Source organism: Colletotrichum orchidophilum (assembly GCF_001831195.1).
Source record: "Colletotrichum orchidophilum strain IMI 309357 chromosome Unknown Scaffold_77.1, whole genome shotgun sequence".
Lineage (NCBI taxonomy): Eukaryota > Fungi > Ascomycota > Sordariomycetes > Glomerellales > Glomerellaceae > Colletotrichum > Colletotrichum orchidophilum.
In genome coordinates, this window is record NW_019173033.1 from 98,098 (window position 1) to 113,899 (window position 15,802).

At 56.0% G+C, this 15,802-nt stretch overlaps 6 protein-coding genes across 6 annotated transcripts; 2 read left to right on the plus strand and 4 right to left on the minus strand.

Moving 5' to 3' along the window:
* Positions 1-5,179: 5,179 nt before the first annotated feature.
* CORC01_08835 (reductase) lies at positions 5,180-6,152 on the minus strand (the record flags this gene model as incomplete). The annotated part of the gene is made up of 3 exons (XM_022620465.1): positions 5,180-5,296; positions 5,347-5,998; positions 6,142-6,152. 3 exons carry the CDS (start codon positions 6,150-6,152, stop codon positions 5,180-5,182), a joined length of 780 nt encoding a protein of 259 aa, XP_022472999.1.
* A 1,572-nt stretch (positions 6,153-7,724) lies between these two features.
* Positions 7,725-9,530, plus strand: CORC01_08836 (uncharacterized protein; the record flags this gene model as incomplete). The annotated part of the gene is made up of 3 exons (XM_022620466.1): positions 7,725-8,566; positions 8,631-9,245; positions 9,380-9,530. The coding sequence occupies 3 exons, from the start codon at positions 7,725-7,727 to the stop codon at positions 9,528-9,530; spliced, it is 1,608 nt and encodes a 535-aa protein (XP_022473000.1).
* Positions 9,531-9,616: 86 nt separating this feature from the next.
* On the minus strand, positions 9,617-10,794 carry CORC01_08837 (SURF1 family protein; the record flags this gene model as incomplete). Its single annotated transcript, XM_022620467.1, has 3 exons — positions 9,617-9,716; positions 9,797-9,902; positions 9,999-10,794. The coding sequence occupies 3 exons, from the start codon at positions 10,792-10,794 to the stop codon at positions 9,617-9,619; spliced, it is 1,002 nt and encodes a 333-aa protein (XP_022473001.1).
* Positions 10,795-11,442: 648 nt separating this feature from the next.
* Positions 11,443-13,103, plus strand: CORC01_08838 (UBX domain-containing protein; the record flags this gene model as incomplete). The annotated part of the gene is made up of 4 exons (XM_022620468.1): positions 11,443-11,521; positions 11,578-11,630; positions 11,685-12,980; positions 13,062-13,103. 4 exons carry the CDS (start codon positions 11,443-11,445, stop codon positions 13,101-13,103), a joined length of 1,470 nt encoding a protein of 489 aa, XP_022473002.1.
* Positions 13,104-13,471: 368 nt separating this feature from the next.
* CORC01_08839 (CHCH domain-containing protein) lies at positions 13,472-14,092 on the minus strand (the record flags this gene model as incomplete). Its single annotated transcript, XM_022620469.1, has 2 exons — positions 13,472-13,739; positions 13,878-14,092. The coding sequence occupies 2 exons, from the start codon at positions 14,090-14,092 to the stop codon at positions 13,472-13,474; spliced, it is 483 nt and encodes a 160-aa protein (XP_022473003.1).
* A 933-nt stretch (positions 14,093-15,025) lies between these two features.
* Positions 15,026-15,685, minus strand: CORC01_08840 (Sas10/Utp3/C1D family protein; the record flags this gene model as incomplete). The annotated part of the gene is made up of 3 exons (XM_022620470.1): positions 15,026-15,214; positions 15,283-15,449; positions 15,508-15,685. 3 exons carry the CDS (start codon positions 15,683-15,685, stop codon positions 15,026-15,028), a joined length of 534 nt encoding a protein of 177 aa, XP_022473004.1.
* Between the last annotated feature and the right edge of the window lie 117 nt (positions 15,686-15,802).

The following is a 15,802-nucleotide window of genomic DNA, read 5'->3' on the forward strand; positions in this document are numbered from 1 at the left end:
ATTTGTTTGGTCCTGAGGAATCGCAATTATGGGTGTGGTATAGAGAGCTTTGGTATAGTATGGTACGATGGGGTGGCCTGGGCTGGCGTCAAGCGTCGTGTCGTGTCGCGTCGTGTCGAACAGAGTCGAACAGTGTCGAACAGACAAAGCAGCAGAAATTCAGGTTCCAGTTCCAAGTAGCAGGAGCGGGCGGAACGAGGCGAGAGCGGAGGTCAGGACGATAGTCTCTGTTTGACGGCAAGGTTAGGTCGGATTCTGAAGAGCACGGCGGGAGAGGAGCGAGGTCAAAGGTACAGAAGTGAGTAGAGTTGGAGTGGCAGAAAACGAAGCAGGCACACTGCGCGGCAGCAGCAATAGACAGTTGCGGAGTCTGAGCTCTGGTGGGTTCCGATGGCTGCATAAAAAGTCGAGGTCAGAAATGTTTTGACACGGCGGAAGGGTTTAGTGCCGCAGGAGGTGAAGCTGAAAGGGTGATAACGGTACCCTGTATATCTAACCTTCTTCTCAGGCAAAGAAAGTGGGGATGGGGGCAATTGGGAAACCTGAGGGAAGGGAAGTGGAGGGGGTCGGAGTGGGCACACTGGGCAGGCGGTTTAGAGTCGCAGTGCGGCAGGGTCGTCGTAAGGTCCAGGGAGAGAAAGGTGGTAAGGTAAGGTAAGGTGAGCAAATAGGTTGGTAGGTACCTTTTGGTACGGAGTAGGTATGGTCTCGGGACAGGGTAAGGGGGGAAGCCGACCGGGGGGTTGTTGAAGGTGGTGGGAAGGGGAAGCCTTGGACAGCCGGGGGAGGAGAGGAGAGGAGAGGAGAGAAGAGGAGCGAGCCCGAGAGCAGACCAGCAGGACAAAACACCTACCAGGCTTAGGTACAGAGAGTGTGCTGTATTCGTACGGATACAGATTAGAGCAGCAAGCAAGTCGCTGCTGCTGGGGGAGGTGGGTGTGCGCGACCGCAGCAAGCTTAGTTGGAGTGTTGAAGAGATGGAACCTGAAGACGGGGGTTTTGGTGAGTTGGCTTTGGGTAACAAAGAAGACAGCTAGTGGTGGCAGTGGAAGCGGCTGGTCGTGGCAGTGAGCGATGTCGAGGCAGAGGAGGACGGAAGCTTCGTGAGAGTGGTGGTGGTGGTGGTGGTCATTGGGAAAGGCGGCGGGAAGAGAGAAAGAACTCACGGCTACGGTTGCGAAGCAGCAGGGCACGACACAAGAATGGCGAGGTGCGGTATGAGGTGAGGTGAGGTACCTACCTAGACTTGAACAGAGGGGTGCAGATGAGCCAGGCGCGGGTTTGGGGAGGAGGGGAAGGGGAGGAGAGATGGGTGGCACGTACCGGTGTGCGGTCTGCGATGCGATGCGCTGCGCTGCGCTGCGCTGCGCTGCAGTGCGTCGCGGGCAGCAAGGAGCTCCTGGTTGCAACAGTTTCGGCGTCAACGCGCTTTACGTTGCACGATGGTCCCCAATCCAATGGGAAAGCGGCGGCAACGAGGGCAAAGAGTCACAGTTGGGAGAGTTACAGCTTGCCAGTGGAGAGGCAATGCGGCGCGACCAGACGAAGATAGACAATGGAAGAGGGCACTCGACAGCGGCAGACCAAGGTACCCAGCTAGATAGACACGGATAGTGACTGGTTCTGGTGGTGTGCAAGGCGAGGCGAGGAGGATTACCGGTAGACCAGCCGGCGCGTGCAGGAGGTAATTCACTGGCGGGTACTTGGGTAAGGAACCTCGCAAGGTACCGGTGGACGGTGCACTGCGTTTGAAGGCGCTGGATGAATTCCATGGGACTTGGAAAGGAGGACAGGCTGGATTGGGTGGTCAAGATCCGGCAGGCGGGCACGGCGCAGGCCAGTCAGTGGCGGTGATGTTCTTGAATGGGTGTGGACGGTGGACGGCGGACGGTGAGATGTGGATTCAGACGGTCATTGTGGGTTGGGCATGGGTTCGACAATGCGAAAGCATCTTGTCTTTGGACCGAAAGCCAAACATCGTCTGCCGTGATGCGATGTGGTGAGCTTCGGCGATGTTGAGGTCCCTGGGTACCTTGCTAAGCATTGGAGGCGGACTAAGCAACATGGGAGGCAAGAAGTTGAGGAACTCAGAAAGGAGAGGGCTGGTGTTGGGTCCTTGCCTCCTTGGGTCTGGATCTGGATCTGGATAGATCCAATGCCTATGGTTGGCGGCGGTGTGGTGGTCCGTGTTGACCTATGACCTCCGTCGTCGGTGGTTGGTGCTGCCATTGGCGCTCTACTGTCGGCGGTTTTTTTTTTCCTTTTTTGACTGGCACTGGCAGATGTCTGGGTGGTGGAGGAGCAGTTACTTGGAGGTACGTGCAACAAACACTAGCCAGTCAGAGCTGTTCATCACGATGCCAGTTTCGTGCCTCGAGGAATGAGCCGAACTCGACCTGGACTTTGTCTGGGATCGTCACGGGAATGGGACGTTGATAGGGGAACAAGAGAGTAATTCCACGTCAGCTCAGCGATGGTGCCGCCACTTTGGAACAGTAACGACCTTGACCAAGATTACGATTCCAAAGACACTGAGAAGACAAACAGCGGTGCCTGAACAAAAGGTCTGGTGCGTGAAGCGCTAAGCCAACGTCAACTCGATGGCGCAAACTGATGAGATTGGGTGCCGCTGGGACCGCCTCGACATCGACTCGTCTCTTCTTTTCAGTCGTGAAGGTATGACGACGACGATATTTCCAACACCAGGGGACGCAACTGCACCGATCTGATGTACAGGGGAACTCTGTTGTTGGTGGTTGATAAGATCGACGAGCAATTCTAGGTAGCCGTCTTTCCATATCACGATGGCAACAGGGCAATGCGAACGATACTCGTCATCTTCTACTATCGGCTCTTTTTTTTTTTACCAAAGCCCACAGTCTCTTTCATGGCTTGAACAGTGAGGTGCAGCATCAAAGGCTATTATGTACCTTGCATGTCACCCGACGAAATTCGTGATGGGCGAGAGCTAAAGAGTAGCGCGCACAGGGAGCTCTCGCCATTTCCCAGGGGAGCCTTGGTTAATCCCTGAGGGCCCCGTCAATGTCCAATATTCAATAATCGCACCGGCCGACCGTCCATTTTCTCACTCTGCAATTTGGATCATCGCATCGGCCATCTTTCCCTCCTTGGGATTATCCAGGAGTAAATAATCAGAAAATCAGGTCAGACCGGCTAGTTTAGGGGCCCCCTTTCCCTTGTGAGCAACGTCCTGCCGTTTTCCTAAGGCTTTCCGACCCGTGCTTTCCCAAAGAAACGGGAGGCTCCCATCTCAAGGTCACTGAACGACGAAACTGAGAGGGAAGGAGATACATAACCAGGGGTGGAAGGCTCACAACCGTAAAGTGGATATGTTCGCTTAAAACGGCTTAGCCCCGGTCCGTCTATCAAACTGGGAGGCTTTGCGAAACTTGCAAGGGGCCGGGCCACGATATCTATCAATCGCGGCAGCCTCTGGGGATCCAGTTAGCCAATCGAGTCTCCTCTTCCCCACCGCCAAAGTCTTTACTACCACGGCAGCCCCAAGACGCGAAGTACGTAGGCATTGTTTCCGTTTCCTTTGTGACGATGAGTCGGGGCTGTCTCCTTTGTTTCTTGTCAGTCTCCATCTACCGTCGCCATCACCAGTCTCATCTCGTCTTTCTGCCGCGCCGTGGCTAGATGTTCCACACACACACACACACACACACATACGGAGTACGGATACACACTCACACGTGCAAGAGAAATGTCCGTCCACCTTCGCCGCCCGCCCGCCCGCTCGCTCGCCCCAGAATGAGAGTTCAGGCGCCACTTGACGCACGTCTTGTAACAAACTTCTGCGATTGATGGAACACTTCGAGGAACGTCCTGAAGCTCCTTCTTTTCGCCTTCCAAGTTCGAACCGCGTCTACCCGTCCACCCGTCCCTGCCGACTCGAACTCGTCCAAGGGATACCTGGCTCTGGAGCTGATCCATCCCACTGGCCTGTGGCCACGCGCACTTTCACTTACATCCACCTCGTCAATCCATATTGTCATACCCACATGCTGCAGAGGGTATACTGCTCCGCAATATTGAGATTGACTACTTCAAGGCGGGAAGACAACTGATCTGATTCGCTTAGGTTGAACGGACCAGCGCTTTTATTGAATTCGACGGCCTACCAACCCACGTAATCCGCCCTCGCCATAATGTTAAAGGACACGGATAATGAATCGTCTTCTTTCACTACCCTAGATAGTTCGTTCTCTGTGGAGAGCTCTCGTCGGCTCGTCAAGTGATTCATTATTTTAACAGTGGCCGTCACCGTTTCAATATCCCACTGTTATAAACCTCTAGAGATCATCAGACCGGAGCCAATCATATACTCGTTACTGACTTTTTCTGATCTCTACTACCCATCCTATCTCTTCCTTTTTAGACAGCTCCTGTCAAGTTAAGGAAGCACTGGTCAGATCACCGACTTCCTTGGCGGCGGATACTTGCAATCCAACCCTTGGCCCCATCGCCATCGTTCTCCGTCCTCTAGAAAAGAAAGCCCCCGGAGCTCAATTACTGCGTTGGATTGGCTTATCGGCTACAGAAACACGTTCCTCGAACCACTCGACAGATGTCGTTCGTTTCCCGTCACGAACCCGACCCAATTCGTCGCAAGTCGCACAGATCGCTTCTTCACATGTAACCGTACCCGTTTCCCCCGATTGCGCACTCTGGCACACGGACAATATCACATCACCTTGTCTGATAGCTTGGCTCACGGGATTGCCGAGCCAGGACGAGCAAGGTCCATCATCACTTCATTCAGTCGTGAGTGAGCTTCATGATGCCAGAGCTTGCTGTATCTGGCCCTAGGATCCGGTCAGAGACTCGGAATGCTTCTTGACTTTTCTCCTTGAAAGGACTATGGCCTTGCCTCGTTTGATACTGGATTAGCACCTAGGAAGATAGACCATTGGCATTTAATGCGTGCTAGCCCTTCAAAGTTACGGGCTAGTCACGACAAGGCGCAAAGACTGGCCGGCTACATCCCTCACCATGTCTTCCCCGCTTACAAATTTCCGGCCAAGCAGTCTCTCGCGCTCGGAAGCATCCGTCGGAACGGATATGCTGACAGTCATTTACCTAGTGGCCGGCCGCGCGCGCTAAAGATGCCATCCGCAAACGCCTGGGGAAAGTTCTCCATCACGACAGCCCTGGTTTATTCCACGGCGACATGCCTGTCCCGGTAGAAACTCTGCTTGCCGGATACCGATGGGGACAGCACGCAAACATGCGCAGTAGCCACGTCTTCGACGGAGAGAATGGGCGTCTCGCTCTTTCTGCCTCACAAGTACTCGAGCAACACGCTGTTGGAGTCCGAAGGACCCAGAGCCACGCCGGGATGATGGAGACGAGGTTGACCTTTGGATTGTGCACCTTCATCCAGGCTTCAGAGGCGTTCAGGGCGGCGATATTACTTGCGCGGTAGACTCCGAATCCGGATCTGCACGGGGCAGGCGGTGTCGCCACCCGGGATTCTCCATCACTGGCCGGTCGGTCGAGGCCTTGCCTCGTGAAGCACAACATCGGGATGATAGCCACAATCCAGCTTTCAACGACGACTCTCCTGAGAGTGCCCGCGGCGTGCCTCCTTGCGCTCTCGAGTAAGCCGATTACGACGGCAACTGCCGGTCTGACGTAGATTTCCTCTTCCGTGCCCACACACCCGTCCTTGCCGAAAAAGGGCTCGGGCGATGCGCAGTGGAAAATGTAATCGACGTCGTGTGCAGCCTTGTCGTAAGCGCCGGGGATCGAGATGTTGGGCACGATGGTCCAGGAGAGCTGGTCGCCTGCCGGCGTGTTGTTTCTGATACTCGGCGCCGCTAGGATCACATATGTGGATGCCGGAGTCTGATCTGATGGCGCAGCGAATGCAAAAGCCGGCTTTGAGGGCGGCGAGGAGGGTCTTGTAGCCCACGAAACCTGTGGCGCCTGGGTTACCGGACAGGGTGTGCGAACGCCGTTCGGCCGTTGGGTGCTGTGCGGAGAGGTGGTATCAAGGTGTCCTCTGGTCGAAGATGTGCTGCATCTCGGCGATCAACTTCCTTATATCCTGTACCATCATTATCTCGCGAATGCCTCTATATAGACCACCCCCGCAAGCCATGAACATTCTCCGACCTGGCAGACATTTTGAATGCGAGGTCGGAAGTTCCACGATACAGCGGTTGGGCATTGCCCACTGGTGGACGGATCTACAGAGGCCTAGTCCAACCACGCCCTGAACAGCCGCGGGACGATCATCAAACAGCGTTATTAGCGTCACATATCACAGAAGCTGAGAGATGCTTCGCACTGGCTCGTAGTAGTCCATGCCTCACATCCATCCCGGCTGCCCAATCCAACTCTACATGCTATGCAACATGGCCAAGGACGATAACGGCACCCCTCACCTTTTTGGCTAGTCGTTTTGTTGGAATCTCTCATACTACCTAAATCTACGTTCTGTTGCGCTGAGAAGAGGACTAGTAGTTTCTATGCAACAACTCTATTAACGGAGCAGTTCCCAATACATATCCGTCTAGGTCTAGCGTGCTGCGCTTTCGTGATTCTATTCTAGAACGAATAATCCAGCCACACCTACTAGTGGCTAGCGAGCGCAAGTTAAGATGTAAAGATGTTGATATAGCGTGAGGACGATTATGTTCTCATGAGATATTGGGACTCACACCCAGCTTGCGTAGAACATATGCAGCGTCTCAGCATCTTAAGACAAGCCCGCGAGCATTCACCTCGTTGCCTAGAACGTAAACTTCATACCTATCGTGTTCTTAGTTTGAGTGCGTTCGTTACTAGATTTATAGTGGTAGAAGCCTTTTGCACTATCTAACGCGCCCTCTCACGTTAAAAAGATAGGGATATAGATAAACTTCATGTCATGTTGTTGTATTGTTACAGCGTGCCCATCTTTTCTGACTGTGCCACTATGGCCCTTGTCTTCTTGGTACTGAGGTTTTACTTTGCTGGCCTAACTCGAGATGAGCATTGGAATTCGGTTTAACTTGAACTTGTGTTGTCTTAATAAAATGGTGCCTTATTAGTATACAGCAAGGAGACCATCCTCCACTTACTTGCCTAGGAAAGGGCAAGGGACATAAAGCTGAGCAGAGAAGGGAAGCGAATTAATGAATAAAGTAGAACAATTACTGCGATTTCCCTCGCTCATTGTATGACCTACGAGCGAGTGATGAACTCCTTGATTGTGGTCCATGCGATCCATGATGTGTCTAACTCAAGAGTTTATTCAGTGAGGGCTAAAATCCATCAAAGCACCGGGGATCTTTTCGGCGAATAGTACGGTGCAATTCAAGCCGCGTCCCGTCCCAGAACCGGTGAGTGGGGCCGAAATATCGGACATCTGAAAATGGTCTGTGCGTCAAATTACCCATTGATGACATCCGCTGCACCATGGCAGGCGCGTCGAGAGTCGCGTCTTCCCAAGGTACAAAGCTCCGAGACGGCGGGGGTACCTTGACGCCGCGCCCACCACAGAGTACCGTTGACAAACTCCACACCACCCGTGCTCGCTCCCGATCGCCTTTTGCGAGAGATCAGCGCCGGCTCACTGGGAAGCAGGTTCAGCAATCTCATTGTCTTGCGGCTGGACGGCTGCGTCCCTTTCATCCCGACACCCAACGCTCCCTGACAACACCAACAGCGACACCTCACCGGCGTCCAGCGACCCCGTCGCAAACAAACCAGACATGTCCTCTTCACCAACATTCACCACGCCCCTCAACGCACGCCTCACCGCCGCGGCCGGCGCAGATGACGACGATCCCCTCTTCTCTTCCGCCCTCGACACCGTCACCCCGAACCGCCGCGCCCTCAGCCTCGATCCCCCCTCCAGCCGTGCGTCTCTCCTACCACGCACACCCTCCAACAACAACCCCCTCCGCTCCTCCCTGCGCAGCTCAGGCTACCGCGGCCTCTCCGCCTCGGGCCGCCGCTCTCTCGCCGCGACGCCGCACGCGCGCGCAGCCTACCGCACAATCGACCAGCGTCGCGCCGCGGCCCTTACGCCAGGCGGGAACAAGCGCCGTGAAAGCTTCCGACCGCGGAGGGAGTCACTGCATGACGTGCTGCGGGGTCTGAGCCGGGTCGTCAAGCATACTACGCAACCCATCTCGTCGTCCTCTTCGCCCAGCGACGTGGGTTCGAGGGCGGTGACGGCGCCGAGCGCGAGCTTGCCGATACGGACGATTGGCGACAGGAGGGGCACAGTGTACGATGACGACGACGACGATGACGAGCTTCCCATCGATCGGCCGAGGCTGTCGCTACCGTTGGATGTTGAGGATGACGACGAGGATGAGCTTGTGGCGCCTGAGTTATCGCAGATTGATGAGAATGCGACGATTGAGTTCCCTCGTCGGGCATACGTGGACCAGCCGTCGCGAATGTCCATGGGCAGCGCGCGTTTGAGTGAGTATAGGAATTACGAGGACCTTGACGATGATGATGACCGCGGGGAGGGGTTCTTTCCTGCGTTTGAGGTCGGAGCGTTGGACGAGGAGGGGAGGGAGCCGGAGGAGACTTTGGACAGGTGAGTCGCTCCTATGATTTCTACGCTGGCGATAGGGGAGATCTTGCTAATTGATGGAACACAGAGTTGAGGACGAGGACCTAAGGCGTGAGACGCTGGCTTCTGCGCGGGACAGCGACTTTGGGTTCGAAGTGCCCATCGACGCGGACAACCAGACGACGTTCATGATGGCGGTAGACGGGCAGAGTTCACCGGCGCGACCTCTGCCCGAGATTACAGACGAACAGCCGTCGCTCAACATCGCGCCGGTGGACGACGAACCGGCGGCGCCTCCCATGGACGAGGACCTCGGTTTCGGAAATTCATACTACGACATGCGCAGCTCAACGCCGATCGAGCCCACCGAGGCCGCGGAAGAAGAGCTAGACGGAGAGACGGAGGTGAGCGTCGTTCAGGTCGAGCAGAGGCTGCGCAAGACGAAGCGCGGCGTGAAGCTGTCAAAGTACAACGTGGAGTATCCGTCTCTGCCACCAGCGGTGGTGAAGCGGCTGGCGAATACCTTTGCGAAATCGAGCGGCATCAGCAAGACCAAGATTAGCCCGGACGCGCTGGCCGAGATACAGAGGGCGTCAGATTGGTTCTTTGAGCAGCTGGGCGACGATTTATCTGCGTACGCGAAGCATGCCAAGCGCAAGACCATTGACGAGAGCGACATGCTCACCCTCATGCGAAGGTACGTGTCGGGATGCTTTCACTGTTCTGAAGTTGGCAAGCTCCAATTTGGGGGTATCGACAATTTGCTACTGCTATCCCTCTTCATACCCACGGATCTTTTGTTTTGTACAAATACAATGGTGTCTAATATTCCTACAGACAACGCCAGACCAGCTCGACGACCACCCCCTTTTCCCTGGCACACAGACATCTACCCAGGGAGTTGCTGCAGGAGTTGAGGATGCCCAAGCCGCTACCACCGGCGGAGCCAAAGAAGAAGCGCCGTCGCGTAACTGACGGCGGACAGTAGGAAGTGACTTGAAGAGTCCGACCTCCTCCCACTACGATGAAATCTTTTCCGATTTCTCCTCAAAGGAAAAACCAAAGGTGACATCATTACCAATGCTTATTCATGCGCACCTTTCGCGAGATGTCGGATGGGGGCTTTTTGACGACCATCCACAACATGATTGAAGTGGCGAATGCGAGACCATACCTATTCAAGGATATCAGTACTGGCTGTGGCGGAGGGGCCATGGGGGAATGAATAGCGAAGGAATTAGGTGTTGGCTTTACCATGTGAAGATATACTGGGCATGGTTATTCCGCAGATTCACCTCTGCGGCTCTTCCAATAGGGATGCCCTTGGACTTGAGGTCCACGATGCGGAAGAACTCGTGCTCTGCAACGAAAGTCAGTATCAGCTTGTATCTCATAGCAAGCCCTACAAGACCGCAGGGGAATCTCCAAAAGAAAGGGATTTAGGGCCACGACGTACCTATAGTAGCCTCAATCCAAACGGGCTGACTCCCCGTCAGCTGCGCCATCTGGTGCACGTCGGGGAAGAAAAACTCCCAGCGGTCCGGCCTGTTGTCGGGCGTGAACATGTTCTTCTTCCACGGCTCCCGCAGCAGTCCCTCGACCGTGACCTCCCCCCGTGGCAGCGCGTGGGGCCGCCTCCGCTGGTCCGCCATGTCCTTGCTGATCCACCCGCGGTTCACCAGCACCGTCGTGCCCTCGCCCTCCCTTTCGAGCGGCGTCACGACCATGTACCCCTGCTCGCCCTCCCACATGCGCGGGCCGATGAGCATCTCTTTGTCGTGGCGGAAGTGGCCCGTGGCGTAGACGCGGCGGTAGTCAAAGTCGGCGACGGCGTCCGGGTCGATTTTGGGCGGGAGGGGGAGGGGGTCGCGGACGAGGCGGTCTTCGAATTTGGCGATGAGGTCTGTTTTCCAGCCGAGGCGCTTGACTTGCCAGGTGCCGAGGACGAAGGCTGTGATGGGGATCAGGGCGAGGATGATGAGGCCTGGTCCGTGGCGGCGGCCTGCGCGGACGAGCTCGGGGGGGTTGTCGACTATGGAGACGAAGTCTGGGGCTGGTTCGGAGGCGCGGTGGCGGCGAGTGGTGTGGAATTTGCGGGTTGCATTGCGGGCGGTTGGTGAGGGTGTTGATGATGCTGCTGCTGGGGATAGTCTGGGATGAGGGAATGTTCTTGGGTGGATGATTGACTTTAGGCAGGTTTGTGTCGCGGGGCCCGGGGCCCGGAAGAGCGCTCGTGGTAGCGGGGGCGGCATTGTGAGTTTGGGCGCCGGCTTGTTGGCGGTGGTTTCCGGTGGTGATGCGGGTGGGAGAGAGAGTGAGCTTGCCGGGTGGTGAGGTCAGGATATTTCGGGTTTTTGGGGTCCGGCCTGCCGTATCTTTCTACCTAGGGTACCTGGGCGCCGGCGCGCTGCACGGATGAGCTGGGAGCTAATCGTAAGGTACCTCACCACTCAGTGGCCCAGCCGCCCAGAGCTGCAGAAGCACGCGGTCGAGAGGGGCGTCAAAATGTGGGGGCGGCACCAATTGGGTGGCTCAATGTTCGCCCCGGAAGGGAGGGATACATGGTGGACACCCGACTAAGGCAAGGTCCCCTGGCGCCGTTCGTAGCGACACGACGACACCTGTTTCCTCGTCACCTTTGAGCTCTTGGATACTCATCAAACGACAGGATAGTGCTCCAGTGAGAACCAAGTTGTAGTCGTGACGGAACCACGAAAAATCTACTTTTTGACACCTCAAAAGCTTTGGTGGATCCTTTTCAGATCCAGATTCAGCGCCGACGTAAATCGAGCTCCACAGCGTCCGCATCCCTCATCTTCTCAGAGCAGCAGTCAACCTCAAAGTCACAGACTTCCAGGCTCAACTTGCAGTGCGGTTTACAAACACCTGATCAAGACATAATGTTTTTCACGGGAAGTCTACACGAAGGCATTGCTACTGCGCTGCAGCAGAGCAAATGCGTCTTCTGCTTCGTCACGGGTAAGCTTACATCTCCCACATCAGCTTTGCTTGAGCCTTCCACTGATGCCATGTAGATGAGGAAGCTGAAAGCCAGACGTGGGAGACCGAGTATCTGAAGGAGAGCTCGGTGAGTTTCTGAGCTACCCATGACGAAATGGCTCACATCTGACCAGTAGCCTAGATTGCGACGTTGCTACAAGATGAGGCCGTCTCACTGCGCCTGAAGAAGGGATCGGAAGAGGCTGGCTACCTGGCCGCCATCTTCCCGCTGCCCAACACGCCCACTGTAGTCGTGATCAAAAATGGCGACCTCAAGGAGTACATCGTCGCCGGCACCAGCAAGGACGAGTTTGTCAGACGAGTGACAACCGCATTCCGCGGCGCTCAAGGTCAACCAGCTACAACAAGTCCAACACCCGCAACACCTCCCGCACCGGCTGCCCAGCCCACCGACAACCTGTACGACGAGACCCCGTACAACCCTCCCCGCGCCGCAGCCGCTCCCGTCAACACGGAAACTCAACCTGCCAGGCCCGGCACCTCCCCCTCTTCCAGCCCGCGCGGTCCCGCAACGCCGACCCAGGAGGAAGACAACGCCGCGACCCTGCGCGCAGTCCTCGCAGAACGCGGCGCGCGCCTGGAGGCTCAGCGCCTCGAATCCGAAAAGAAGGCAAAGGCTGCTCGCGCGGCCGCGGCGGAGAAGGCAGAGAGCGACAGCTCCAAGCAGGCCGAGCAGACGCGCAGCCACAAGGAGGCGCTCAAGAAAGCGCGCCAGGAGGCCGCTGACGAAAAGGCACGCATCCTCAGGAAGATTGAGGACGACCGCGCCGAGAGGAGGGCTAAAGCCGCTGAGCGCGCTGCGCTGAGGGAGCAGGCTTCTTCGCCCAAACTCGGGGAGGTCGCGGCCGCGTTGACGAGGTCGGAGTCGAGTTCCCTGGCCCCGTCGAGCTCTTCCGCGAGCGGCATGACGGCGCTGCAGGTCCGTCTGCTGGACGGGTGCACGATCCGCTCGCGGTTCCCTAGCGGCAAGACTCTCGGCGGCGAGGTGCGCAAGTGGATCGAGAGCGAGAGGACGGACGGGGGCAGCGGGGAGCCGTTCCGGTTCAAGGTTGTTCTAGCGCCGCGGCCGAGCAGGCTTATCGACGACACGGAGGAGGGCAAGAGCCTCGCGGAGCTGGGTCTTTCGCCGTCTTCAACGCTCGTGCTGGCGCCGGTCGGCGCACATGTCGGCGCGTACGAGGGGTCGTCATCATTTGGGAGCGCGGCCTTGACGTTCCTTTTGCTGCCGTTGACGTTCCTGCAGTGGCTGTGGGGCCTCGTCTCTGGCGTGTTCTCCGGTCTTGGAGCGAGGCAGGAGGCGGCCGAGGAGCAGGGCGCGGAGCCCGTCACGGTCAGGGAGCAGCGGAAGGGTAAGTTTTCGCAGTTTGCGAACCCGGATGATCAGAGGGGTGATCATCAGTTGTATAATGGCAACTCGGTACGTTTTCCTGTCCATCTTACACCGGAAACAGGGGTGTGTGTGGACGATGTCGATTTTGTGAAGCTGATTATTTTGTAGCTGAACTTTGAGCCGCGGCCGGATGAGAAGAAGGACGAATAGGGGGCCACAGGGCCGACATTTTTTTCACATCGCATCCATTAGACGAGGCGCAAAGTGGTTAACGAGTGGGAATGTCATGTATTGTACACTGTTGGGAGACGTAGTCTTTCTCAATGGCCCATCTTCGATGCTTCCACCAATGCAAATGCTGTATGAATTTTCCGCGAAAGCTCCAAGGCCCTGGTCTGTTTGTTTTTCTTCCTCCCATTCCCGTTTTTTGACTATTAAGTTACATATAACAACCACCCGGCTGGCCCTTCAGCCGGGATTGAGCTTTTTCGACATACGCAGTAGCTATACTTCCCTCTCAGACGCGCGAGAGAGAAAATAAAACAAGAGCGTTTCTTCTTCTTCTTCTTCTTCTTTCTCTAGTACTGGCTAGCCGCGGCTTGGCAGGCCTTGAGCTGCTCGAGGTACCAGTTGCAGATCTGCATGTTGCCGCTGTGCTCGTCCATGCACTTTGTGAACTGCTGGGTGGCGCCGGCGCAGTTGTTGCCCCATTGCTGCGTCGTCTGGGACTCGCCCGAGGCAGCGACGGGGGAGTTGTTCTGGGGCGCGGCCTCGGCGGGCGCGGAGGAGCCGCCGCCGAACATGCCGCCGATGGCGTGGCCGATGGAGGAGCCGATTGCGACACCGCTGTGGGGAAGTTTTAGTTAGCTTTCTGGTTGTATATGGTAAGGAACTCTTGGGTTTGTCATTGCTAAAGGCCTTGATGCTTCCTTGCGCAAGGTATAAGGTGTCTCTTGGGGGATATGGGATGGATGTCAGACGTACGCGGCGGTGCTAGCCATCTGGCCAAAGAGACCGGGGCCCTGCGAGGGGGCGGCGGCGGCGGGAGCAGCGGGAGCCGCGGCCGGGGGAGCGGCGTGCTGTTGGGGAGGAGCGGCCATGGTCGTTGCCGGGCGAGTCTGGGTGGGAGCGGGCCTCGCGGCCGAGACGGTAGGGCGCGAGGGGGCGCTGGGGCGGCCGGCGGAGCGTTGACGAGGCATCTTGGGGAGTTTTGGTGTGTGGAACTCGGGAGAGAGGGTACTGTGGTGTGAAGGTGTGTTCGTGACTTCGTGAGGGTGGAAAGAGCGGTGGTTTTGTGTGTGAGTGAGAGAGAGGGAGAGAAGGAAATGCCGGCGTGGATGTGGAGGGAAGTCGGCAGAAGTTATGCGCCCGGGGTTAAGGTGACAAAAGTTGTAGAGGTGCTCGGGTGTTGAAAGCTCGGCGGGCCGGGGTGGGTGGCGAGGTGTGGCCAATCAGGGGAGGGTGAATTTGGGCGTGGTCAGGAATTGGGGAAGGGGTCTTTTATGGTTAGGTGGGTATTACCTGGGGGTATTGGTGGAGAAGGTATATTCATCAAAGGGGGCAGATCAGTAGCTGCCCAGTTTCAGTGGCAATATCCCGATTTCGTGTTCGAGAAAGTCAAGATGGAGTTTGCAGAACGAGAAAGACGTCTTTCCGACAGTCTGATCAGAAGAACGCTATCCTTATGGTGGGCACTTGAATTCTAAAGAAGCCTTTTATAACACGCACCTATTCAAGCTGAATTCCTAGGTTCAAGACTACCTACTTGAAGGCGTCTAGAAATGATAAGCTGTTGAAGATAATCTGTTCATTATTTGGTATTCATATCTATCTAGGGGGTATCCGTTTTCCCAGTGCGCGAAACACTATTGTCATTCTAGTCTGTTGGGTTAATCTTCAGCCAATCTTGACTTAACTCCTTGTTTCATCCCACAGGGCAGTGAGGTCGGCTGCGATGCTGCTTGTTTTCCAACGTGATGTCAGAAAAACACGCAACCTCAATATTGCAGCGTCTTTCTGACTCGAAAAAAATTGGCTTTCTCGGCCGGCGACTTTTCCTCAGTATCTCTGCTAGTGCCGAACATCAAAATCTGCCAAGGGGCATTCGTAAAGGTTCTCGTGACACTCTGCTTTCAAGATTTGTTCTTGCCAGAGCTCTTCCTTCTTGAGTTTCTCTGCTTCTTCTCCGGGCCAAAGGAGCTGGCGGACGGTGACTCGGGAGCTGGCCTCTTGGTCTTCTGCATCGAGTTGAGCAGCGCCTTGGCGCGCTCCTCCGCCAGCTTCTCCTCCAGCCTCTTCCTCAGCGCCTGGTCGTTACTTCCCTGTGGTGATGGTCAGCTCATTTTCGTTTCCTCGGATTTTCGTCTCTTCTCTGGCAAACGCGACTTACAAGGTCCGCCTTGAGAATACGCGTCGCGGCCTCTGTGTTAACGGTCGTTGTCCGCTGCGCAGGTGTTTCCTCTACGCTCTTGATCTTTCCAAAATACTGCTGCACGCGCTTGAGTTCCGTCATGACCTGGTGGTCCTTGGCGTCGACGCCTTGCAGACGTAGAGATGCTGTCATTGTGGTTAGCCAGGGGACGGCGGTCTTGGTCTGTTGCATGGGAGCACTCACAAAAGAGAAGAGTCTCGATGGCGTAGGCAGTGAGAGCGTACATCTTGGCCTTGTCGAGCAGGGGAAGCTCGTTGGCCATCTCGGGAAGGTTATCGATCAGGGGCTTGAGTGCATCTTCAAGAGAGTCGATGTGAGAATCAAGCTTCTTCAGATCGGGGGCCATGTCCTTTAGCGCCATGATGATGGAATTTCAAGTGTTCGCAAAAAAAATGAGATTTTCGGTGAGTAGTGTGCAAGTAGTCACTTGGTGTAAAGAGATAATGAGATGGACGCGTTGATGTAAGTGACGACTCGT